Genomic DNA, 27,122 nt, shown 5'->3' with positions numbered 1-27,122 from the left:
AAAATACCATATAAAATAGACAAAAGAGGTATAAAGATTAAAAAGAATCTTGGTGAATATGCCCTAATCATTTTAGCAGCAGCTATATCAAGAACATATTCAAGGGCAAGGCTGTCATCACAACACACAGCTGTAAGAGGTGTAAAAAACATGTACAAGACATGAAAATCAGACCCATTATTTAAAAGTATTTATAGTTTTCTTTTCTTAATGTTGAAAATTGAGTCTTTACAGGTTTTTACAGGTTTTTGAAAATTGACAGTGTGCAGAGTCAAACTTTCAGCTGTCGACAGAACTGAAAGACATCAGATGAGCAGATGAGACCTGAGCGCAGCGGCAGTTTTCTCTATTTCACGGCACTTTGGTTGTACAAGGGTGAAGCATGCATGAGAATATTAGATTTGTTTTTGTGTATATTCAGTGTGAAGCATGAAATAACAAAATGAAGTGTTCGCTAAATATTCATCCACAATGGAATTTTTCCACATAATAATTAGACTTTGCACTGAGCTCTCACGAGGAAATCAGCAAAGAAAAAGAAAGAATAATCGTCCACAAACACATGCAGTACAATCAAATGCACACCTAGGGATTAATTTTGCTGTCGGGTTTGAGGTGAAATATGTTGACGTCTTCTGGAGAGGAGCTGAGGATGTTTCTGCCACTGCTGCCGTTCGCGTCAGGCCGCGGGGCGTCTGCCGCGCTTTTATATCTGATCCCAAAAATATTGAAGATTTTCCTCAGCATCACGTCGACAACCTCCTCTTCTTCCGAAGGCTGAATAGGAGAAGAAATGAAATAGCGTTTGTGAGGCTTGACACCATTAACTACCACGGATTGTGGAGAGCTCTGATGGCCTGTGACTCGGAGCTATAATCCAGACGGTTCTCCTTCTGTTTACTGATAACACACTTTAGAAAGCTCCATCGAGCGGCTGGGATAAAGAGGAACCGCTTTGTATAAATGAGAAAGACATTAATTAACAGAGAGAATTAACATTCAGGACAAAACCATCTGGCTCAGGAACACCCTGCTTTGTTGTAAACCGAATGCAGCTGCTCGTATTGAGCTGCGGCTTGTTATTCTGCTCTCATGTCATATATTGCGCATAAAATGAAATGAATAAAAAATAACAGGAGAGACATAAATCCTGGCATTCTCTGCATCCTTTCACAGCTGTGTTGTTTTCAAGAAGTACTTTGTCCCTTATGCACAACAAAATTAACAATGACTGCTTTAAAAGAGGTGAGATTTGAAGAAGGCTTTTCATTTAATCTCTTCCCAACAGCGCTTGCGTTTCTTGAAATGCATTACTTTTTTTTTTTGTTTAAATTTTAGTGGTTGTTTGTTGAAGCAAGCTTTAGGAAAAAAATAAAATAAAATAGCTGATTTTTATGTTCTTGCAGAGAATATATTCAGTGCATAACTGGACCAAGTCAGTCTGAATATTAAGTCTCATTATGCTTTGAAACTGGTGTGATTTGTTTAAAGTGCATTGGGAGTGTGAACTCAGCCCGGTCCAAACTCATGATGTCTCCATAAGCGCCGTATCCTCACGGCTCACTGACATCAATGTGCATGATGGGAGAAATCCTGTTGAGTTTTTTTTTTTCTTGTTTTTTTTTTTTTGCCTCCATATATTTCATACCATTAATATTTTACACTGCTTTATGGAGTTCAGTGTCCTGTGGGAGAACCATCAAACTCCACACTGAAAAGCCTGGTTTGTCTCATTATGAAGACAGAATGCTAAACTGAGTATTTGAACCTGATATCAATGAAATTTACTTCACGTTTGTTCATGAAGCCTTCTTTGAGCCGGAGTTAAAAAAACAAAAAAAAAACAAATGAAAAGAACTGGAGTTCAAACCTTTTGATTGATCCAGAGCAAGCGCCTTCGAAAATGTGTATCGATCACAAAGAAAACAACAATAACCTATTCAAATTAATGTTGCAACCTTATGTTTCATACCAATAAATGCTGTAAATTGTGCAGCACATAAATACTGTAACCATATTAACACGGTAATAAATGGCATTTGGCTAAGTGACATCTCCCTTGTTTTCAAATTCATTTTCTGGACTGATTGATGATAATTGTTACCTTGTGTTGTATTTGCTCTTCACTGAATGCCACGAGGATTACGGAAATCAGCAGATTGACCACAACAAATGTCATGAACACAACACAGGAACCAAACAGCAATCCGCCCATCAGAGACGTGTTGTTCAAGACCTGGAAAATGCATCAACGCATCAATACAGGTGGCAGCTATAAACACTGTAAATACAGAAACATTATCCAACACATTTTACTGAGAGTCTGAGCTTTGTCTCGATTGTCAATATTGAACTGGCAGAATGAAGCACTCACCTCTTCATAGTCAAACTTGCCTATCTGCAGACTGAAGATGGTCAGAATAGCATTAGCCAAAGTCCGGTAAGACGACAGCTTCCAGCCATAAATCATGTAGCTCTGTAGAGTACAAAAATCATTTCATTTATTGAACTTTTTCTTTTTTTTTTTTTTTTTTTTTTTTCAAATCTCATCCATCCAGTTTGATTAGATTGGGAGCTCCATAGATAATTGACTGAGGTTACTCATTAAGATTTGAACAGAGTACATTTATTCACCATATTGCTGCTCACACTATGGAGAACACAGACTGTGAAAGATTCACTTAATGGAGAAAGCAGTAAAAGCAAATGCCTGCAGCTCTGCGGTCTCAACCGAATGATTTCACCACAGAGGTGAAGATGAAAACATCAGTGTTACCCTTTTAAAATGATATCTAGAAGAGGCTGTGGCAAAATGAATACGGTCTCGGCTTGGTAGCTTTAATTTACAACTCTTGGCTCTTACTTCTGCTCTTGACTTCAGATAAGTTAATCTTAAGAAAAGAAAATATTTACCCTTGAGTTTCTCTACAGGCAATTGAGAGCTTTAAAGGAAAATCTCCCGACAAGACACATTTCTGACGGCACAGTTTCCTCTCAGCACTAATGAGACAGCAGTGACTTCAGAGAACATTCTTGCACTGCGGAAAAGAAAAAACTCATCCCCTGTGCAATAAAGTGGCCAAGTACTCACTGTAAAGGAATATGCCATCAACATGATCAGAAGGACGATGAGGAAACCGGATATGTCACTCCAGGCACGCTGCAGCGTGGCGGAGATCATGTTCATCTTTGGGTGAAGTCTGAGCAGGTGCCACATCTTGACCGTGGCGAACAGGACCAGGAAGGCGATGAGATACTGAAGCACGGCATCGGCTGAGGCAGTCTCATAAAAACTGGCGAATCTGAGCAGGCGCAGAGCAACGAAAGACAACACTGAGTGCATAAAACCGAAAACACACACTGAACAGATGAAGTGTCAGATTTAGTTCATGATGCCTCACTGGTCTTTGTGGTCGTGGTAGTAGGCAATATCTCTGATTGCAAGCAGGGTCCTCGCTATAAAGACTGCCACGGCACTCCAGCTCAGCAGGATGATTGTTAGGTCCAGAAGGTTCCACTTGTTCTTGAAGTAAGCCCACCGCTGCTGCTTGACTAACTTGGCCTTTCCCAGAGAGGAAATGAGAGCACAGTGAAACATGTAGCACAGCAGGAGAGCATATGCGTGTTCCTGGACGCGGCGAGCAATCACATGAATGTGTTTCTGACACATACGCACACACGGTTGACACCTTTGTTTTTGAGGAAGGTACTCTCTGTGATTTGAAGTATTTCGCAAATGTCTATAACTACCTAGACTGCTGTTCCATTACGAATCATTTTAGGGATTCGGACCCTGGTTCAGGTAGGGGTTAGGGTCCGGAGGGATTCTCCATTCAACTCGGCAGACAGGAGACGAAGTAGTAGAAGAATCAGGGCGGGAGGCTTCAGTGATACTATGAGAATAGCATGACACTAACATCGTCTTGAATCAGTGGTTTTGTTTGGTTTGGGAGTTCTTGCAGCCTATTCCTATAGTGCGGCATCAGAAAATGGATGTGAGCATAACAATGCAGAAAAGTGAAGAAGTACATCTATGTTCACTCTTTTGTCCAGTTCCTCCCAGCTGTATTACAGTCGAGTTTCTTATGAAACATGAAGTCTCCTGACCTTGCTGTGCGCTTTGCCACCTTATCAAAGCAAGCATGAACTTTTATGAAATATGCACAGGAGTTTTTGTGTAGATATTTCACAGATGAAATAGAAAAAAAACTGGGGATTGTGGTGTTTTTGTGATTAAATGTGAATTAAAAAAGCTTGTTAATTGCAAAGACCTTGTAAAATTCCCGTTAAGAAATTCACAAGGTGTGAGAAGCTAATGAGCTGCTCCTCGGGGTATTTCGTTTAATTTCATAATCTGTTATAAACATTGACTTATCAAAGTCAAAATAACCAGTTTTTGCCAAACCCTGAAGCATTTTTTTTTTTTAAGTTTTACAGCCTTTAGACTGTGTGCTTTAGACTTCTTAATCAACTCTCTTAATAAGTGATTCCGTGAGTCGGTTATCTCTGAACAACAGACAAAAACAGTTTCTCTTCTGTTCCATTCAGTGGTTCCAGCTGAATTTCAAAAACAGACATACACTTCAGAACATTTCCCATTTTATCAAGTATACAGCCGGTGTCTTCATGTGTAAGTTCCTCTACACCATAATCCTTCGAGAGCAGCAGGAGAGAACGTCACAGGGGCTTCATATCTCAAAAATTACAGGAAATGGTGATGATCCATAAACCAAAATATCCCCATCAAGAGTCGACAATCATCATCCAATTATGACTCTGATTAAAGATGATATAAAAAATTTAGCAGAAAGATTGAAAATGACAGAATATTGCTATTATTTCCGACGCAGGAATCACTATGACTTCAATACTTAACTTTCCCCCTCTGTGGGAGACGAAGCTGTGCAGAGCTTGACAGCTGCTCTGACAGCTTCAAAGCATCAAACTGTCAATAATAGAGGATCAAGCATTTAATAAGCCGAAGAGTAGTACTCTTTTTTTACCTGCAGGAACATGTAATAGAGGATGAAAAGCAGATAGATGATCTCGGCAGCCATGACAAAGATGTACATGCCGCCTGTAGACTGGTACAGACGGACAGTCCGGAGCTCAGTGTTGAACTGAAAAGCTCCTACAAGGTTCCAGAGACAATTCACTGTTACCACAGGATATTTACGACTAGATTATAACTGCCATCTGGAGACGAGTCCCCGTCTTACCGACAGCTGCAGTCTCCAGCAGGAGTGTGACGATACAGAAGAGGTTCACGTTTGCATTATACACAGTGAACTCTACAAGGATGGCTCTCGTGTAAACGTCCAGCCAAGAGTTTCTAAACAGATACTCAAGGGTGCTGTGGATGGAAAATGTGAAGATCAAATTACGATAAAAGGAATTTCAACACATATCTTATTCAATCCAAATTTAGCGTTATCCCAAGCAGTGTAAACTCTCATTACCGGAAAAACCACGATGTTTGTTCTTTACCTGCTTGCAGTTTCTGAGTCTGGACCGAGCTCGGCCACGAAGCCTCCTCCCCTGTACAGTTCCAGCTGTCCCCAGATGGGGTAGGACCTGAGCTGTGCCTGCGTCTGATAGGTCCAGGGGTCTGGTGTGTTGGTGGAGGTGTTATCCGTCAGGGAGCGGTTCCAGCCCGGCTTATAGGAGCCCATGTCTTCCATGTCCCATGAGTATGGAGAGTGACACTCTGACACGAGCTCCTGCACGAAGCCGGCGATCTGGCAGGAGCTTCTCCGCACTCTCAGTTGACGGAGACGGGCGTTGCCGACCAGCTTGGAGTTTCCATCAGTAATAAATCCTGCAACACAATTTTATGCCGTCAAAAAGCACCATCGTTTTCACAAAAATGTTCAACATACAGCATGTTTTCAACTTAATGTTTCTGTGACTCAGATTCCATTGGTTAAGCATACAAGACAAAATTAATTTTTTTTCCAAACATATTCTCTATCTGCCAGAAATTCCAATTAACTATTCTGACAGATTTCAGTCAACTTCTGGAGCAGTTTGACCACACGGGCCTGATTTCCCTTCCAAAGTGAATCAATAAGCTGCGACTTCAGACCGGAAACACAGAAGCTGAATTCACAGCGACTAATTTGAGGACAAATTAGCTTGCTGTGTATTATATCCCACCTAAACAATATGTTAATGGATAGTAACAGATAATAATTGTAATAATTTTGGTTAATTTTAATGTAAAAATGAGAATGTAAGAAAATAGTGAATTATTTTTTTTACAACAATAATTGAGACAGCATATCCTCAGTGCAGACAACAACTACGCCAACCACTACATTTATTTTTACTAAGCAAAGTGCATAAAGCCTTTCTCAGGACAAAGTGATGAAAGTTGAAAAACTGTGAGTTCCCCTGAATGAAACAAGTGGAAACTGCTTGTAAGTGATAAATCCATCATATTTAAGCTTCAACAGTCCCAGTTTCAGCAGTTTTTCATGAAGTATTCAAAAGATCCAAAAAGTTTAAAAAAATGCTGTAAAAAAACTTTCTAACTTATTACACCATTATTAGAAATGGAGCTGTATGTATTATTGCAATACTGCCTGATTCTTTTCAAGCAGCAACTCCTGCATGTAATAAGTGATCAGATTATTGAGAAAATGTTAAGATAATGGCTTAAATATGTAAATATTTAAATTACAATACTGGGAAGTCATTACATTATTGAATTTATTATGTCTAACAACTCATTATTACATCAACAACTATTCTTACATTGTTATAGTTGTGTTTGTTACTCAGGTATCATTTTTAATAAATCATACTGTCCCACCAGTAGTTATGATGTTGATTCTGATTGGCTCATCATTGTGATAATTGTGAGGTATTTTAATAGGTCAGAAAACTTTAAGAAAATAAACAAAAAAGAAATAATTAAAAGAAAAACAAAAACATTTGCACTTTACAACGGTTTCACCACTTGCTTCATTCAAACATTCATTTAAAAGCACATCAAAGACATTTTCTTTGAGAGGTTTCTTTTTTTCGTGCAAAGCATCATTCTGATGGCAGCACTTAAGACTTCTTCAAGTGAAGAGCACAACCTGAGCAAACACAAACCATTTTACTCCACCGAACCTAAGAAGTGTGAGCATGCCCTTCAGTTTAAACTCTATCTGTATGGATGAGCTGAACGGCTGAGACGTCGGGGTTCACCAATGCAAACACGAGTCTGTTTTGACGGCTCAAATAAAATCCACTGAAACGAGACAGAGGACAGTGCATGAAGGAGGAGATGTCTGAAGGTTGAATCCAGGATCTGTTCAGAATAAAGCTTAATTTCATGCCTCCTAATTGATTTGGCCTTAGCCAGTAACTTAGTCTTTGTACACACATATTTGTTATTAGTGTTTTTGACAGCATAGAGAAAGCTGCTGTTATGGTGCTGCACACAGTTTAGTGGTACAGACACAGTTTTGAAGGAAGGTTTCATGGACGGCTTACAAATACTGGGGCACACTACTTTGCTTTCCTAAACACGGCGGTGACTGGTTTCTGAATACAGAGCGGGTTAGACAGCAGACGCAGCTGAAAATAATGCACATCTGTTCAAGTGATAACGAGAAACCGCAGCTGAATTAGTCCTGCAAACATCTGTGCGTTAGAAAAAAACAAAGAAAGGGATAACCAGTGAGGAGTAAACGGTAACACTGGTCTCCTGTAATTCCAGTTGGTTTGTAGAGACATTACAGTTAAAACACTGTGTAATATGAGGATGATGAGACTTTAAGATGTGGGATTCAAGATCTCCAGCTGTGGAGGTGATTGATGTTTAATTTCACATCATGAGAGGGAATCATCTGCTTTTCTGGACAGCACCCAGAGTTTAACACAGCTTCCCTAGAAAAAGAGCCTTGTCATATGAAGCCATTAAATTAAAAAAAAAAGACAAAAAGAAAAAATACAAAGCATCAAGTGTTTCAACACTGGGCTTCATTGATGTGCTTAAGTATTCTGCTTCACTGAACAAAGCAGCTGGTCAAACCTCTCAAAGAAAAAAGAAAATCTTGACATAAATAATCAATATGAATTGAAATCACACTGAATGTCTGGCTTTCAGTAAATGACTTTCTCCTAAGTGTTGGTTTCAAACCCATCTATTCATCTTTTATGGCAGATTTTATGACTTTTAGATATCCCAGCTTGCTACATGACAAACCACAGAGAGACATACACTCATGTTCAGAAGCAATTTAGAGACACCAGTTCAGCTTAAACACGTTTAGAGCAGAAGGCGAGCGGTAACCTCGACTATGAAGGGTTCCTGGTGTCAATTACAAACAGATCAGTTCCATTTTCTACTTTCAGTTTGAAACATGAGGAAATATTCCATCTCTGCCTGTATTTAGTTTCTATTAGAGGGAAACCCACCTGGATAAACTCCAAACAGATTACTGAGAAGAGACGTGCGGGTCCACGAGAACACGTCCCCAAGACTCATACTATCTGAGATATTCTCACTGAAACTCTTCCTGATGTGTTGGTTCAGAAAGAAGGCGTTGGGATCTCTCTGGCCGTACGCCACCAGCAGGAGCATCCACATGAATCCCATATAGGCTGAAACACAAATCTACATGTTACTGGTGCTTAAACACACACTAGCAGTAAAAACATTGCAATGAAGATCCACAGGCTGGATCTTTTCTCAAAACCCCCCAGTTGGTGCTGATTGTTCAATAATCACTTATTTTATTACAGAGCCCCAGGGAGATTTGACAAATGTGTGCCTACTCACTCAAAATCTCCCAGAGGAGAGCAAAGGCTTTCTGCTCCATAATCCGATTTCTTCTCATTTTCTCGACGTCTGACGGAGGAGGGGGCTTGTAGAGGCTGCCGTCGCGTCTCCTGGGTTGCAGATCTTTACCTGCACAATCATCACCTGCATAGAAAGAGGCCATGTCTGGATGTCTTACATCACTCGGAAAAAAATAAATAAATATGTGAATGCGTTTTTTTGGTTTAATTTAGTTCTTATCCAATTTTTTTTCCTTACTTGCAACCGGCAGAGGCGGCACACTTTGAAAATCTTCGTCAACATTTTTTGTCACAAGTGCAAAGAAGACAGCGAGGCACAGCACCTGAGGTCAGAAGAGGAAAGGTGAGTGAGGACTGACGTATATTTCAGCTCGACTTAGAAACTGTTAACTTAGGTATGTGAAATAAGGACAGATGTGCTTCTTACCTTTATTGGCTGAATGAAGAGGAGACTCTGAAAGAAGGAAATGATCGTGGACACCAACCAGCTTATTGATTGCTGCTTCCCAAATTTCAGCCCATAAAGCATTGTGAAATAGCCCGATATGACACTGGTGGCAATGACGAGCAGCCAGCCAACAAACACAAACCACCAAGGCAGGCCTCCATGACAGCACCTCCTTTTGGTCTTGCCTTTGTTATCATGTGAGCCATCTGTTGACCTGGAAGACAATCAGAAGTGTCTTTATTAGGACTCCATTGAAAAAAAAACTGGCTTGTTTAAATTTGTCAAAGTCTTTCTAAATCAGTCCTGTATCAGGACTAACAATCAGGCCAATTTTCACAAATGACTGTTATACTTTTTGTATGAGTTTTCATCTATGTCGATGCAGTTGGCTCTGAAGAGCTGATCCTCCAACAGTCCCTTCGTCCTCTGGACTTGCTGCAGGGTCTGGCCGTGGTTTTGTGCAGAGGGGAAGCTGGAGGGTCCCATCAGGCTCAGCTCCTCCTCAATGTGGCACAGCTGCTTGTACAGATACAGTGTTTTGTTGCTCTTCTTCTCAACTCCTTCAGCTGCTCCCTCGATTAAAAAAAAAAAAAAAAAAAAAATTGTATGAATTCAACACACAGTGATGAGGCTGAAGGAAGGACGGAAGGAGTAGATAAGCACATGAAAGAATAGTATGGATAAAAAAGGAACAAAGGGAGGAAGAAACAAATGGATTAACAAGGGAACACAGGAAGAAAAAAGACGTGAACCAACCAAATAAATATGGTTTGAACCCAAATGAAGGTTTGAGCAGAGAAATGAAGTAATTGGGGATTGAAGCGGTGAAAAAACTGATAATCAAAGGAACAAACAAACAAATGAAAAAAAATAACTGTGAAAAAATAAGAAAAATAAATGTAGGACAAAGGGAAAAAATAGAGAAGTGAAGGGAAAAAGTGCAAAAGAAAGAAGAAAAAGACTATGGAGGATGAAATAAAGGAACAAAGGAAGAAACAAAGAGGGAAAGAAAAGCATAAAGAAAAGAATGAGTAAAATAAAACTACAAAAAATATAAGTAACTATGGAAGTGATTAGATCAAATTGGAAGTGATTGTATGAAAAAAAAGAATAAAACAAAATTGACTGTGACTTCATGGTATTTTTGTAAATGCAGTTTTTTTTTTTGTTTTGTTTTGTTTTTTAAGCCGAGGAGACTGAAGTTGAAGCCATGGGCTTTCACTGATGAGGGCCGAAGGTGGAACAGGTGCTCTGCAAGGCGGGCGAAGCGCTAAGATCCTCTCGAGGCAGCACGAGCTCGTACCTGCTAAACTGTGTTTGCTGTTAATATTCTAGAATTTTGACGCATGCTGTGATAAAAGCACAGGAGACGTTAGAGGAGGAGATGAACTGGAGTCGTGATATACTTCAAAACACACCTGAAACCAGAGGCTGGGCTTTGGATTGAATGTTGTCACAAGTTTTAGTATTCTGTTTGATGAAGTCTTCCACCGCAGAAAGAATTGCATGGATATCCTTTTGTTGTCCCTGGCCAAACTCAGACTCTGTGGATAGGATGTTGCTTTTTACTGTATTAGACAGTGAATTAGCAACTCTTGTAATATCCTAAAGAAGAAATGAAACACAGTTTGTTAGCTATAGCTTGATAATGTCATGATTTATAATTTATTATAAATTTGTAATAATTTGTAACTTGCCAGGACAACATGAGATTACTGATTTACCGTACTATGTTTAACATGTAACAGGAGTCTTGCAGACCATAAAAAATTCATTACATGACTTGATTTAATGGCGTCTCAGTATTCAGTTTGTATGTATTCTCTAGCCACCATGATCAGGCCTGAAGCACCTACCTTGATGATGATGTCCAGTGTTATATTGGCATTCGTATTGGTGGAAGCAGTCTGCGAGTTAACATTCTCCTCAAGGCTATTTCTTTTGTTTTTGCGCTGGCAACAAGACGTCTCCCGAGGGCGAGTGTTCCTGAAGATGCTAACTATGAGGATGTTCACTGGAAACATAATAAGAGAGCTCTGGACTCCCACCATGAACTGCTGCCAGGTGAACTCAAAGTGACCTGAAAACAGATAAAAAAGAAAGACTTATTGGCTTCATTTTTATATTTTTGTATTGTATTGATAAAAAAAAAAAAAGCTTGCGTACCCAGGTCCAGGGTCTGCTCAGAAGGGTCTGTGGGAATCCCATAAAACATGATGCTGGTCAGCATGGTGCAGAGCAGCAAGGAGAAGCAGCAGGACACTCTCTGCACACAGGTGAAGTTGCTGCCTGGTGGTCGGTTTATCACAGAGAACCAGAGGTGTCCATCATTGAAATCCTTCGTCGTCCGCATAAGAAACAGATTACTGGAGAAGTGAAACAACAGAGAGAACATACATACACATCTAATTAGTGGTGGATTTATAGCATTTTAGTTTAATCTCTTTTGAAGTAAACCAAGGAGTTGATCTGCAGCATTGGAGTGCCTCCAGAAAAACTGCAAATCCTCATTAAATTACCAGCTTAGTAGGTAGATTCAGTATTAAGCAGCTGATGTGGGAGGAAAAGAAATTGGCAGCTATATTTTACTCATTTCAAAATTTGACTAAATTACAGGTTGGACTTCAACAGAAAGGGATATACTGTTGTCGGTTTGAATTTACTGATGTGTACAATCTCACATTTTACCAGAGTGGTTACAGATCCAAGGCCTTTTATCCTGGTTTATAGACTTCTTAGCGACATGCAGCAGTTGAAGCCATGTCTTTTCCCCTCTTCTTTTTGCTGTAACCAAATGTCAGTAAAATATTTGCTAACGATGCAGCGTTTATGTCTCCGCTGAGCTGTTAAGATCCCGATCATTACTTGATTTTACCAAATTGCGCCAATCATCTTTCCTTAACATGCAGTCTGTAAAAAATCTCGCTTGTCTTACATGTCTATGAAAAAATGTTGATATTAGCTTTTTTCTTTATTTTAACTCAGCATGTGCTCTCGAACTGTTTTTAGGCTACTACTGCAGAACTGTTATGAATGAAAGAGTAATTTTAACCATGAAGTACAATTTGTCTGAAGTGAAAAACCATATCTTACACTGAAAATGAAACTATAAATTTCAGCATTATTTTCTTTTTGTATGGTAAATTTTCTGGCCAATTACTGGATCAATAAATTAAAAGAGAGAACTGAGGATGTTTTGGGCTCGATATGATCGGCAGTGTAACAAATGCTTGAAATCAAACTTTAAGGCCATTTACATTTTAAGGATGTTCGGACCAACTTTTGTTTGTTAATCGCTTTTACCATGAATTTGATTAACAAAGTGAGGTGCAAAAGACTGTCGAACACTTCTAAACAAGTAAAAACACAATGCCCGTCTACACAGGCTGCTTAGATTGAAACAGTTGTTTTGTTGTTTGTTTTCAAATTGTAAAAAAAAAAAAACGTTTCCATGTACTAAAAAAGGACAAATTCATTTCTGTTTTTTGGACAAAACAGAAATAAAAGATGAAGTCAGAATTACTGTTACAAAGCAAATGCCAGTGTTATTATTCTTTTCATGTTGCTAACTCTTTAACTAATTGCTCCAGATTTGTTGGCAGTCTTTTTAAAAATGAACATCCAATTAAAAAAAAAATAATAATAAGATGGTTGTTCATAAGTGCTTTAAAACATACAAACTATAACTTATTTTGATGCTATGTGGCCTTCAGATCGTTTTTTTAATGTGGCCTTCAGGTGTGCTGAAACTTAATAAAAAAATTATGAAAGTACGAGCGGTTTATCTGAAGAAATAATGAAGGACTCTACTCAGATTCATATTCTGCACCACAACTTTCAGTAATAATCAACCATTTTAAAGTTATTGAAAAAAACAAACAGACAAAAATGAAACTGATAGCAAGGACAGTGATCTCAAACATAAGGAACATGCTAACATCATTTTACAGCATACACATGCCTGCAACAGCAGGGCTGACAAGCTTCAGCACCATGGAGAGCGACTATGTTATCTTGTTATCATCAAATGGACTTGAAGCCTAACAAACCAGGGGAACAACTAAAACATCAGGCTACATGATCACTAATAATAAGACAACACACTTCAGCACCACGACAGCAACTGTATCATTTTAACACCCACTTTAAACATTTCAAATCAGGGACTGCATCAGCAGCTGTACAGTTTAGTAAAACTGGCACAGCGGCCCGCATGTTCACAAACAGGATTTCAATATGAAGTACTATGGGCCAACTCACCACTATTTGAAGGGCACACGGCGAGCCTTGCCCTCCGCGGACTTGCCCACTTTCTTTGCTCTCTCATTCTCAATGGACACCACAGCAAGTCCACTCAGTCTCTCCTGCTCCAATGTGCTCCTCAAGTGGTTTTTAATGAGTTTTAACTTGGAGAATGACCGGGCAGAGGTTGCAACGGTTTCGAGGAGAGTCCTCACTGAATGTAGACGTTACTGCTGGGTAGCTGACAACGAGCATTTTAGCCAGATCTGCAGCAGACTATTTCTTTGTTATCTAGTCCCTGAAAGAGTTTCTAAAACAAAGCAGCTGGCCAGAGAAGCTGGGGGCGGTGTCCAGACTGCAGTGCTCATGAAACCGCCTGGCACCCCTGAAACCACACCGCAAGTACAGGTCTTTGTTGCAGCGTTTGTTATTTTAAAATGCTTTATGAATAAAGCTAAGTTGAAACAATGCTATGAAATCGAGCATTCCATGCCATGCTGCCAGGACGAGTTTGTTAAAACAGGCATCCATGTTAAAGGCTGAAAGTGCAGAAATTATAGTAGGCAGTTTCTGAACTTTTTACTGTATTTTGCACCAAGAAATGACTTTGAAATTGGTGTTATGATGAGAAAATGCCAATATATGTATTACTTTTTTTTAATTCCAAGAATAGAATAAAATATTATGTAATAATTAAAAACAGACTTAAAAATTATATATATATATATATATATATATATATATATATATATATATATATATATATATATATATATATGTATATATATGTATACCCTGCACACAAAACATTTTGGAGAACTGAGTTTAAATTATTCTGTTATCTAGCTCTTTATACTCTTATTTTTCCAGTCAGTCCCACTCGGGACCAGATTTGTTGACTAGAAGTAAAAAGAATTGAACAGCCCTGACCTAGGGGCATCGGATATATGACCAGATATGGCCAGCATCACTAAGAACTTAATCAACAGCAACAGAGAAAGGCCAAAACAATTACAGTTTTTTTAAGGATGATGTTGAAATAAAAATTGACGGTCCAAGGAGCCATAAAAGAAGCTGAAGGCTCCAGAGTCATGGGTTCTAGAACCCATAACACCCAAATCTTCACCCAGGACTTCATTCAATGTCCCAAACTGCAGAGCCAAAAGCATTCAGTGAGGAATTCCTCAGTTTTTTTATTTTTTATTTTTTTTCTGGCAGCTCAGTTTTACACTCCCATGGCATCAGATTCCAGAGATTTAGTGATCATCATAGGAGTCTCTTTTTATTCTTTGTATTTTAGTGGACATTATCAGTCCTCCTTAAAAGCACAAGGTTGCAGTGTATTGAGTAGCACTACCTGCTATGGGTCAGGGAGGGCGGTATCACAATACAGTAGGTGGGTGGAGGTGTTAGGTAACCTTTTTGCTGAAATATCACATTATATCAGTTATCAGATATATCGCCTGGGGAGATTGGAGCAACTTGAAAAGTGGAAAACTTTAAAGGTGACCTTTCTATTCTTTTATGGTCGAGTTGCCTTCAGTTGCTCTCACACTGACATTGTTACAGGGCTCGAGCTGGAAACCCTGTTGTTTCTGTTTAGATTTCTGATTTTTTTTCCCCTATTTTTCAGCTAAACTGTGGACAAGGACAAAATCATAAATAACACAGGATGAAATCTTATTGATAAACAACAGCTAATGAAAATCCTTCCCAGAAACAGTCCTCTGTCATCGATAAAAAGGTGCTATTATAAAAGTAGGTATTTTATCAAGGTTATTTGATGGAGTCAAAGTCTGAAAGGCTTTTTACTTGAATTTCCCTTGAATGACAAAAAATAACCTGATAAATGTATTTATCAGGTGTACATAGTTGCATGTTCTACATTTAACTCAACCTGAAGGAGCGGTAGGCATTCAGGAGTCATACTAATCTTTCCCTCGTTGAGGACAAGCAGTGGCACTGCATTTTCCAACTACGGTCTTTGCCAATTGAGAACTGTTCTTTGAACACTTGTAAACATGATCCTATGAAGCTAGAGCCCAGTGTACAACATTTTCATGTGAAAACAGAAAACTTTCATTGCATTTTTGGTGCCTGTTTACATAACAATGCTGCTCTGACCCAGCAAAAATGTCACTTTTAAAATGGTTCTTTCAATAGAACTTTTTGAAAACTCTTGTATTTCATCTCTGAGTAAATGGGGGAAATCGCAACATTCTTAAAATGTTGTCAATGCGCACCATGGCTGGAGTAAAGAGCTCTTCTGCAATAGCGGCCTCCAGAGTTTCCAGAAAAATTTTCAAATTATTGCTATGTAACTTGAAACTTGAAACTGTTTCATAGCAAAACACAAAAACAATCCAACTTCAGTTGAAACATCATGTTAACTGGGCCTTAGTGTTTCTTCCCTCAGTGCTGCAATGCTTTCAACTCACTTGAACCTTTTCATCTCTTCATCAGTTGCAGCTGGGAAAACCTTATCGAGGATACAGTCGTCCATGTCCACTGATAACCAGGAGTTGCAGAGAAAATGCCATTTCTGTTTGGTCTGTAAATCCTGCACCGTGACAGTACTGACAAACCTGAAGCACAGTGGAAACACAAAACTTCAACATCTTTCGCTCTACCAAGAATTAGCTTTTCCTAAAATATTCCTTCCTTCAACTGGGAAGACTCATAGGGAACATGTGAGTAACATCAGAGGATCAGGTTTATCTGAAAGGGTTAACATTTAATCATGATATCACTTTCAAAAACAGACACATCTTTATCGTCCTACCAGGCGGGATGGTCGCCAGAGTTGTTGTGCCACAGTCTGATTCCCTGCAGGTCTCCCAGGGAGAAAGATGTGCAAAGCAGGAACAAATCCACCGCACCCCTCTCAAACACTATTTTCCTTGGATCAGACAGGTGGTGGGGCTCACTGCTACCTGCATCGCCCAGCAGAGTTACTGTAACCTGGAACAAATAGTGAATGAAAATGATCAACTCAACATAGCGTTTACTGGAGGAACTAACCCAGAATGAATCCAGTCTTCCTGATAGCAACAGGAAAGATGTTGACTTTCTAAGAGCTGTCTGCATGTTAGGAGGCTGTTCAGTTCTGGTGCTGCCTCTCCCGATTCTTAATAGCTCCTAAATGTTATTGTTATTGTAAAAAGAAACTTCTTATAGCATTTTGGCAAGATATCAATACAACCTCATATGAAGTACTATCTTTCTGTAATTTGCACAGCTTTGTCAATAATTAAATCGAATTACCTTACAATGCACCAAACTACATTTTGCACATCAAAACTGCTCACAAAGTATAAAAATTGAGTAAAATTGACACATGTGATGCTTTTGAACAAGCTGCCGGAGCTTACAATCAAAAGCAAGTTATTGCCAAAATGTTAATATTATTATTAACTAGGGGTTTAGAAACAATTTTGGCCACATGCCACAGTGTTACAGCTAACTGAAAGCTGTTTAATCTAATGAGACACAAGGAAAGTTCAATATTTACTGTCCTTTAAATGCAGTTTAACTCTTAACCATCACTTGATTGGAATTTCTTTTCTGTCTTTAAGGGTGTAAATATTCTGCTGTGTTTAACAGACAAGAGGCACATGAAAGACTGCTGAATACCAGAGTGGGCGGCCTGATGATTGTGTGACGGAGCTGAGAATGGACTTTGTTTTTGAAGCTGTGAGTGATGACAGATATGTAGCTGATCAGTTGACGCCTGTTTTCCTGTCATAGCAGGAGTTGAAGCCTCTCTTAAGATGGATTGTAACAGATCCTCACAATCACTGGCTCATTCACAACAGCGAGGTTAACATCGTTTTCACATCTCAAATGGACATTATAGACAGTCACTTTTCGCAGCTGATTTACAGACGGGACTGTGTGACGCTGACACTCCATCGAGGATTTCTTTAGCATCCTTCAATAAATTGCCCTGCGGATTGGCACTTATACAATAGCCAGCATGCAAACAGAGAGCAGAAAAAAGATACAATAATGAACTGGAAACTAATCAGAAGATGAACAACATCAGGTTTTAAGACCTGCTGACTGTGGCTACGAGCATGAAAAAAAAAAAGTAGGTGAGCAGTCAACTCAATATAGTCAGTGTGGCTTAACAGACTTGTATAAAACACTTCAGCCTTCAGCTGTAATCCTTCATCACCATGATTTGATGAATTGAAATTACAGACGGCAGCTCATTAAACTTGCTGTTAGCTGTGATAAGATATTCAATAGATATTCACTGAAACTAATTTCCTGTCAGTCTAATTAAATAAGCACTGCAACATGATAAACTGTGTCTGGCTTCCTGTTTAGGGTGTCAGAGTTTATGCTACATTGATGATATGACAGGGAAAATGCTTACAACAATACAGTACTGTCTTTTTTAAATCATTTTCTATTGATGATTTTCATTATTATTGCTTGCTTTATCCTTTGTCAGTGTGCACTTTTAACCTTTTCATCAATTTTAGTGTTGTTGCACACTCACATTCTATTTACCTTTAATTTCTATTCATTAGGCTTGCTGATGAGGAATTGTTCGATTTTTCTCTGTAAAACTGACTTGAAATGATTGTGTTATGTTTAGCACTATATCACTACACCTCGACTGAAATGTGATCCTGACTGAGCATATTTACCTGAGAGGAAGTGGACGCTCCTATGCGATGCCCAGTGCCGATGCTCAACAGATATCGATACCGATCCATGGGATCATTGTCCTCCAGAACTGAGATCTTCACCTGTTAACCAGGAAAACAAGCATATAGGATGGAAATAATGGTTCTGGCTATGGCTCATGTGCTGGTGTGAGAGTGTGTGTGAATGAGATGTGACTCACATTAAAAAGTGCTTTAGTGACTGTTCAATCAGTGGAAAAGCACTAGCTATATAAGACAAATCCATTTACCATAATTACCCTAAACTAAACAGCATGTTTGAATTTTCTTTTTATGAGTTTTATTTGGGCCCAGGCTGGGAGGCTCAAACAGAAATAAGTACTACAAAGGCTAAAAATTATTTATTTATTTCCATTTTCAAACATTTTCTGGAGCTACAAAAGGCTCTTCACAACTGCTATCATCTGTTATTTTAATTTATTTTCCTTATGGAACCTATACGTCAACTGCAAGGCCTGAAGTCAGCATTCTTTTGTAAATATAGTCTTCAAAAAAATCCATTATTTTTTATCTCGTTCATTTATTCTTACAAATATCAGTGCTGTGCATACAAGGCTGTGTACCTTAGCTATGTCTTGGATGTCCTTCCGTCTCGCCCACACGACCACCAGGAAAAAGGTCACAAAGAGCGCCCCCACGAAGCAAACCACCACCGGATTCTCGGCAAAGCTCGCAAACAGCTGGGCGCTGCGTGACGGGTCGACCAGGTTGGGCGTGACGAAGAAGGAGCTCCCGAAGAAGGTGAGGTGGTTGCAGAGACACTGTGTCACTGTAGCTGTGCTGTTCACACCAACCTGAAAACCAACAGCCTTCATGATGATTCCAGTTCAGAAAACAGCAGAGAAAACACATCTATTTACTCCACTTACTCGACACCCATTATCGCTCCAGGTCTGCAGTGAGTGGTTCCAGAATTTACATGAGGTAGTGATGGTTGTGATTGATAAATTGGCATTGATGGATTTGATGCCCGGGCCCACGATGGGCCTGACCACAAGGTGGTGCTCTCCCACGTTTCCCTTCAGCGTCACAGGGTCCAGCAGCCATGTGTATCTCTCCTCTGTCACAGGAGAACACATGCAGAGGATTTATCGTGATATGAACAGCATCACAGTCAATGAAAAACAAAATACAGCCTGATCCAGATAATGAAGTCAAGAAGCTTTACCTGTTGTTGCTCCCGGCTGAGGCATCTCGACCATCGCTACGTAGTTGGTCACGGTGGGGTACTCCAGATACCCCAGGAACACTTTGAAGGGGAGGGGTTCCTCTGAAGGGATCATCTTTAAATTGCATTTTGACATAAAGCCAATTAAAGCACAGCAAAGCAGTGCCTAAAGCACCCAAACTGACAGTGTATGAAGAAAGCTGATCCCAGTCTTAAGGACACTCTGAATTGAATTATTCATCTGTTGATACTTATTAGTTTTCAGCTTCCAGACAACTGTCATATGAACATTACTGAAGCTGTGATTATGTTGATGAAAAGAAGGGAAGGTTACTGCTTCGTCCCACTGGGAAAATATTTGTTCAGCATCATAATCTCAACTACAGAAGCAATAAGTTGTAGTTAGGCAACACAGAAGGGAGCAAAGGACCTTGGTCAGTGACCCACATTTATAACTCAGGCCCTCGGGTCAGAAAGTTCCCTTTTTAGGATTATTTTATCCAACTTTATTGATGATGCTAACTGGCAAGCATGCTAAAATGCACATTACTGTGGTTAACACATCTTAAGCCTCACTATGTCATTGCTATAATCACAGTCTTTAAAAATATGTCAGGAAATTTGCGATGATTTTAATTTTTTCTAATGACAAGGGAGAAAACGGCCTGTCAACATCATTACTCTGAAAAACAACAAAAACAAAGACGACGTGGCCTTTTCTACTGCAGCTCCATTTCATATCAACAAACTCAAATAATGGATGAGAACAAATGGAGCGAGTCTCACCGCCATAATAATGCAGTATAACAGATTTAATAATGAAACCAGCCACTTTCTGTTTATTTAATGCTTCTCTGGCTCTTTCTGAAACTTCCTCTGAATATAAAAGTGGACTCTAAAAGTCATTTGTAAACAAATATGTATTTTAGTTGATGACGCAAGTTTTGCAGTCCATTCAGCACAGAGTCTGTGAATCAATCTCAGGCAAATCCAATATAATAAAAGATTTATGTTAAGATTTTAATCCAAACTAGAAAAAATTTGCAGTTCCTGAAGAAACTGCAAGTGTGAATGCTGAGCTGAAAATGTTAAACTGTAATGCAGAAAAACTGAATAAGAAAAGGTGAAAAACCCTGAAATAAAGTTGAAAAAGGTTGAAAAAGGTAGAAAAACACTGCAAAAAGTTGAAAAGGGTTAAAAAAAAGTTGAAAAAGGTTGAAAAAGTTTGAAAACACTGCAAAAAGTTGAAAAAGTTTGAAAAAGGTTGAAAACACTGCAAAAAGTTGAAAAAGATTAAAAAAGGTTGAAAACACTGGAAAAAAACTTGAAAATGTTGAAAAAGGTTGAAAACACTGCAAAAAGTTGAAAAAGGTTGAAAAATGTTGAAAACACTGCAAAAAGTTGAAAAGGGTTGAAAAAAGTTGAAAAAGGTTGAAAAATTTTGAAAAAGGTTGAAAACACTGCAAGAAGTTGAAAAATGTTGAAAAAGGTTGAAAACACTGCAAAAAGTAGACAAAGTTTAAAAAAAGTTGAAAAAGTTTGAAAAAGTTTGTAAACACTGCAAAAAGTTAAAAAAGGTTGAATGAGGTTCAAAAATTTTGAAAACACTGCAAAAAGTTTAAAAAGTTTAAAAAAAGTTGAAAAAGTTTGAAAAAGTTTGAAAACACTGCAAAAAGTTGAAAAAGATTAAAAAAAGTTGAAAAGGTTGAAAAAGTTTGAAAACACTGCAAAAAGTTGAAAAAGTTTGAAAAAGGTTGAAAACACTGCAAAAAGTTGAAAAAGATTAAAAAAGGTTGAAAACACTGGAAAAAAACTTGAAAACACTGCAAAAAGTTGAAAAAGGTTGAAAAATGTTGAAAACACTGCAAAAAGTTGAAAAGGGTTGAAAAAAGTTGAAAAAGGTTGAAAAATTTTGAAAAAGGTTGAAAACACTGCAAGAAGTTGAAAAATGTTGAAAAGGTTGAAAACACTGCAAAAAGTTGAAAAAGTTTAAAAAAAGTTGAAAAAGTTTGAAAAAGTTTGAAAACACTGCAAAAAGTTGAAAAGGGTTGAAAAAAGTTGAAAAAGTTTGAAAAAGTTTGAAAACACTGCAAAAGTTGAAAAGGGTTGAAAAAAGTTGAAAAAGGTTGAAAACACTGCAAAAAGTTGAAAAAGTTTGAAAAAGGTTGAAAACACTGCAAAAAGTTGAAAAAGTTTGAAAAAGGTTAAAACACTGCAAAAAGTTTGAAAAAGGTTCAAAACACTGCAAAAACTTAAAAGAGTTGATGGAGGTAGAAGGAGCAGTGGAGTCAGTGTCAGAGTAACAGAGGATCAATAGAGCTCCAGTCTTAATGGAAAAATCCAGACTAATCAAGCAGCAGCAGCACAACAGGTGTGTCTGTTGCAATGGAGACCAGCTGCACAGCAGCCATGACAGTGAATCAGCACTTTTTAATGGAGTGCGCATGGTTGAGAAAATGTTGTGCCTGGAGAACCCAGAGGTGAAATTGAAAAAGATTTTCACACAGTCAGATTCAGAAGCCTTTCATGAATTTAATGGTGCAGGAATCATGTCTGTAGGATCATCCATTCAGCCACGGCGATTGTGCGAACACGAGAGAAGTTTTGGATTCAGGCGTCTCGAAAATGCATTGGAGCGGATGGGAGAAAATCCTGCACTCTCCTCAAACAAATGCCTCTGGAGAGAGAACCGTTTCAGAAAGAGACAAAGTGACTCAATTTTTCGAGTCACAAGTAAAATTCCTACGTTTTGAGGGGTTGTTGTGCAGATTGAGCCAGAAATGTGGCCGTACGGACGAGAAAAGAATTTATTTTTTGGTTAAAATTCAGAGCCTCCCGCACTCTAAATTTGATTCTCCCACTCTAGCTTTTCCAATACACACCCATTATAAACTTCAGAAACGGCTAAAATTCCCTCCATACTTGAAGCCTCACAGTTTAAATTTGGTAAAAGATCTTGAGATGATACTACATACCTGAATAGAGGACAAAAATGCCTACGTTTTAAAAGTAAAATGACTTGTCTATGTGAAAGTATGACAAAGTAGTAAGGGTTCAAAGTTGAAGGAGTTGAAAGGTCAGTTGAAGGGTTTTCCCATCCACTTTAATGTTAAAAATAATTTTAAAAAGTTGAAATATTTCAAAAAGTTGAACAAAGTTGAAAAAGTTGAAAAAGGTTGAAGAAAGGGTTTAAAAAGTTGAATATTTTAAAAGTTGAATGGTTAAAATCGGTTAAGATTTGAAGAAGTTATAAGGTTCCAAAGTTTGAAAAAATCTCCATCCGTTAACATGGGGCAAAAAGTTGCACAAAAGTTGAAATATTTCAAAAAGTTTAAAAGATATAAAAAAGTTAGAACATAGCACCCAAGTCCTTAAAAAGCTGCACAATTTGATATATGAATGGTTCAAATCGGACCAAATTTGGAGGAGTAGTTAAGCGTTAAAAAACGGCGGAAGAAGTCAGAATAATAACTAGAAAAATTTGCAGTTCCTGAAGAAACTGCAAGTGTGAATGCTGAGCTGAAAATGCTAAACTGTAATGCAGAAAAACTGAATAAGAAAAGGTGAAAAACCCTGAAATAAAGTTGAAAAAGGTAGAAAAACATTGCAAAAAGTTGAAAAAGGTTGAAAACACCGCAAAAAGTTGAAAATTGTTGAAAAAGGTTCAAAACACTACAAAAAGTTGAAAAGGGTTGAAAAAAGTTGAAAAAGGTTGAAAAAGTTTGAAAACACTGCAAAAAGTTGAAAAAGTTTGAAAAAGGTTGAAAACACTGCAAAAAGTTGAAAAATGTTGAAAAAGGTTGAAAACACTGCAAAAAGTTGAAAAAGTTTGAAAACACTGCAAAAAGTTGAAAAAGGTTGAAAAAGTTTTAAAACACTGCAAAAAGTTGAAAAAGTTTGGAAAAAGTTGAAAACACTGCAAAAAGTTGATAAAGTCGTAGAACGATCAGTGGAGTCAGTGTCAGAGAAACAGAGTATCAATAGAGCTCCAGTCTTAATGGAAAAATCCAGACTAATCAAGCAGCAGTCAGCACAACAGGTGTGTCTGTTGCTATGGAGACCAGCTGCACAGCAGCCATGACAGTGAATCAGCACTTTTTAATGGAGTGCGCATGGTTGAAGAAATGGCATTTCTCGGGGACCAAGATGTGAAATTGAAAAAGATTTTCACACAGTCAGATTCAGAAGCCTTTCATGAATTTAATGGTGCAGGAATCATGTCTGTAGGATCATCCATTCAGCCATACCAATTGTGCGAACACGAGTGAAGTTTTGGATTCAGGCGTCTCGAAAACGCATTGGAGCGGATGGGAGAAAATTCTGCACTCTCCTCAAACAAATGCCTCTGGAGAGAGAACCGTTTGAGATAGAGACAAAGTGACTCAATTGTACGGGTCACAAGAGAAATTCCTACGTTTTGAGGGGTTATTGTGCAGATTGAGCCAGAAATGTGGCCAGGAGGACAAGAAAATAATTTTTTTTTTGGTTAAAATTCAGAGCCTCCCGCACTCTAACTGCCACTCTCCCACTCTCGCTTTTCCAATACACACCCATTGTAAACTACAAAAGCGACTGAAATTCTCTCTGTACTTGAAGGCCCACAGTTTAAATTTGGAAGAAGATCTGGAAATGATGTTACATACGTGAATAGAGGACAAAAATGCCTACGTTTTAAAAGTAAAATGACTTGTCTACGTGAAAGTATGACAAAGTAGTAAGGGTTCAAAGTTGAAGGAGTTGAAAGGTCAGTTGAAGGGGTTTCCCTTCCACTTCAATGTTAAAAATAATTTTAAAAAGTTGAAATATTTCAAAAAGCTTAAAAAAGTTTAAAAAGTTTAAAAAGGTTTAAGAAAGGGTTTAAAAAGTTGAATAGTTTAAAAGTTGAATGGTTAAAATCAGTTAAGATTTGAAGGAGTTAAAGGGGTATAAAGTTTAAAAATTTCTCCATCCGTTAACATGGGGTAAAAAGCTGCACAAAAGTTGAAATATTTCAAAAAGTTTAAAAGATATTAAAAAGCCAGAACATAGCAGGAATGTCCTTAAAAAGCTGCACATTTTGATATCTGAATGGTTCAAATCGGACAAAATTTGTAGGAGGAGAAGCGTGCCAAAAAACGGCAGAAGAAGTCAGAGGAGGAATGTAAAGGTGTGAATGCCTTCAGCATTCACACAACTAGAAAAAATTTGCAGTTCCTGAAGAAACTGCAAGTGTGAATGCTGAGCTGAAAATGTTAAACTGTAATGCAGAAAAACTGAATAAGAAAAGGTGAAAAAACCTGAAATAAAGTTGAAAAAGGTTGAAAAACTTTGAAAACATGGCAACAAGTCGAGAAAGGTTGAAAAAGGTTGAAAAACACTGCAAAAAGTTGAAAAATGTTGAAAAAGGTTCAAAACACTGCAAAGAGTTGAAAAAGGTTGAAAAAAGTTGAAAAAGCTTGAAAAATTTTGAAAAAGATTGAAAACACTGAAAAAAGTTGAAAAACGTTGAAAAAGGCTGAAAACACTGCAAAAAGTTGAAAAAGGTTGAATGAGGTTGAAAAATGTTGAAAACACTGGAAAAAGTTGAAAAAGTTTAAAAAAGGTTGAAAAAGTTTGAAAAAGTCTGAAAACACTGCAAAAAGTTGAAAAAGGTTAAAAAAAAGTTGAAACGGTTGAAAAAGTTTGAAAACATTGCAAAAAGTTGAAAAAGGTTGAATGAGGTTGAAAAATGTTGAAAACACTGCAAAAAGTTGAAAAAGTTTAAAAAAGTTGAAAAAGTTTGAAAAAGTCTGAAAACACTGCAAAAAGTTGAAAAAGTTTAAAAAAGGTTGAAAACACTGAAAAAAAAACTTGAAAATGTTGAAAAAGGTTGAAAACACTGCAAAAAGTTGAAAAGGGGTGAAAAAAGTTGAAAAAGGTTGAAAAAGTTTGAAAAAGGTTGAAAACACTGCAAAAAGTTGAAAAATATTGAAAAAGTTTGAAAACACTGCAAAAAGTTGAAAAAGGTTGAAAAAAGGTGAAAAATGTTAAAAAATTTTGAAAAAGTTTGAAAACACTGCAAAAAGTTGAAAAAGGTTGAAAAACGTTGAAAACACTGTAAAAAGTTGAAAAGGGTCGAAAAAAGTTGAAAAAGGTTGAAAAAGTTTGAAAACACTGCAAAAAGTTGAAAAAGTTTGAAAAAAGTTGAAAAAAGTTGAAAAAGGTTGAAAACACTGCAAAAAGTTGAAAAAGTTTGAAAAAGGTTCAAAACGCTGCAAAAAGTTGAAAAAGTTTGAAAAAGGTTCAAAACACTGCAAAAAGTTGAAAAGGGTTTAAAAAAGTTGAAAACGGTTGAAAAAGGTTCAAAACACTGCAAAAAGTTGAAAAAGGTTAAAAAAGGTTGAAAACACTGCAAAAACTTAAAGTTGATCGAGGTAGAAGGAGCAGTGCAGTCAGTGTCAGAGTAACAGAGGATCAATAGAGCTCCAGGCTTAATGGAGTAATCCAGACTAATCAGCTGCAGCAGCACAACAGGTGTGTCTGTTGCTATGGAGACCAGCTGCACAGCAGCCATGACAGTGAATCAGCACTTTTTAATGGAGTGCGCATGGTTGAAGAAATGGCATTTCTCAGGGACCGAAAGGTGAAATTGAAAAAGATTTTCACACAGTCAGATTCAGAAGCCTTTCAGGAATTTAATGGTGCAGGAATCATGTCTGTAGGATCTTCCATTCAGCCACACCGATTGTGCGAACATGAGAGAAGTTTTGGATTCAGGCGTCTCCAAAATGCATTGGAGCGGATGGGAGAAAATTCTGCACTCTCCTCAAACAAATGCCTCTGGACAGAGAACTGTTTGAGATAGAGACAAAGTGACTCAATTGTACGGGTCACAAGGTAAAATTCCTACGTTTTGAGGGGTTATTGTGCAGATTGAGCCAGAAATGTGGCCGTACGGACGAGAAAATCATTTTTTTTTTGGTTAAAATTCAGAGCCTCCCGCACTCTAAATTTGATTCTCCCACTCTAGCTTTTCCAATACACACCCATTATAAACTTCAAAAATGGCTGAAATTCTCTCCATACTTAAAGGCTCACAGTTTAAATTTGGTAAAAGATCTTGAAATGATGTTACATACCTGAATAGAGGACAAAAATGCCTACGTTTTAAATGTAAAATGACTTGTCTATGTGAAAGTATGACAAAGTAGTAAGGGTTCAAAGTTGAAGGAGTTGAAAGGTCAGTTGAAGGGGTTTTCCATCCACTTCAATGTTAAAAATAATTTTAAAAAGTTGAAATATTTCAAAAAGTTGAACAAAGTTGAAAAAGTTTAAAAAAAGTGGAAGAAAGGGTTTAAAAAGTTGAATATTTTAAAAGTTGAATGGTTAAAATCGGTTAAGATTTGAAGAAGTTATAAGATTCCAAAGTTTGAAAAAATCTCCATCCGTTAACATGGGGCAAAAAGTTGCACAAAAGTTGAAATATTTCAAAAAGTTTAAAAGATATTAAAAAGCTAGAACATAGCACCCATGTCCTTAAAAAGCTGCACAATTTGATATCTGAATGGTTCAAATCGGACAAAATTTGGAGGAGTAGTTAAGCGTCAAAAAATGGGGGAAGAAGTCAGAAGTCGGAAGAAGAACTAGAAAAAATTTGCAGTTCCTGAAGAAACTGCAAGTGTGAATGCTGAGCTGAAAATGTTAAACTGTAATGCAGAAAAACTGAATAAGAAAAGGTGAAAAACCCTGAAATAAAGTTGAAAAAGGTTGAAAAAGGTAGAAAAAAAACTGCAAAAAGTTCAAAAAGATTGAA

At 37.8% G+C, this 27,122-nt stretch overlaps 1 protein-coding gene across 1 annotated transcript in view; it reads right to left on the bottom strand.

Moving 5' to 3' along the window:
- Positions 1-249: 249 nt before the first annotated feature.
- Positions 250-27,122, bottom strand: part of LOC115403428 (polycystic kidney disease protein 1-like 2) — a 46,277-nt gene continuing 19,404 nt past the window's right edge. Inside the window, exons 14-35 of the mRNA XM_030112311.1 lie at positions 19,352-19,466; positions 19,053-19,243; positions 18,747-18,977; positions 18,145-18,246; positions 16,269-16,447; positions 15,925-16,071; positions 11,411-11,610; positions 11,101-11,324; positions 10,663-10,849; positions 9,597-9,810; positions 9,224-9,458; positions 9,035-9,119; positions 8,777-8,920; positions 8,413-8,598; positions 5,488-5,818; positions 5,220-5,353; positions 5,004-5,131; positions 3,402-3,562; positions 3,092-3,302; positions 2,375-2,476; positions 2,105-2,236; positions 250-777 (exon numbers count right to left, since the gene is read on the bottom strand). Of these exons, the coding sequence (XP_029968171.1) occupies positions 586-777; positions 2,105-2,236; positions 2,375-2,476; positions 3,092-3,302; positions 3,402-3,562; positions 5,004-5,131; positions 5,220-5,353; positions 5,488-5,818; positions 8,413-8,598; positions 8,777-8,920; positions 9,035-9,119; positions 9,224-9,458; positions 9,597-9,810; positions 10,663-10,849; positions 11,101-11,324; positions 11,411-11,610; positions 15,925-16,071; positions 16,269-16,447; positions 18,145-18,246; positions 18,747-18,977; positions 19,053-19,243; positions 19,352-19,466 (3,831 nt within the window). The 3' untranslated portion in view covers positions 250-585. The remainder of the gene's footprint in view (positions 778-2,104; positions 2,237-2,374; positions 2,477-3,091; positions 3,303-3,401; positions 3,563-5,003; positions 5,132-5,219; positions 5,354-5,487; positions 5,819-8,412; positions 8,599-8,776; positions 8,921-9,034; positions 9,120-9,223; positions 9,459-9,596; positions 9,811-10,662; positions 10,850-11,100; positions 11,325-11,410; positions 11,611-15,924; positions 16,072-16,268; positions 16,448-18,144; positions 18,247-18,746; positions 18,978-19,052; positions 19,244-19,351; positions 19,467-27,122) is intronic.

Source organism: Salarias fasciatus, chromosome 16 (assembly GCF_902148845.1).
Source record: "Salarias fasciatus chromosome 16, fSalaFa1.1, whole genome shotgun sequence".
Taxonomy (NCBI): domain Eukaryota; kingdom Metazoa; phylum Chordata; class Actinopteri; order Blenniiformes; family Blenniidae; genus Salarias; species Salarias fasciatus.
Note: the sequence above shows the minus strand (reverse complement) of the source record. Positions and strands in the feature narration are given on the sequence as shown.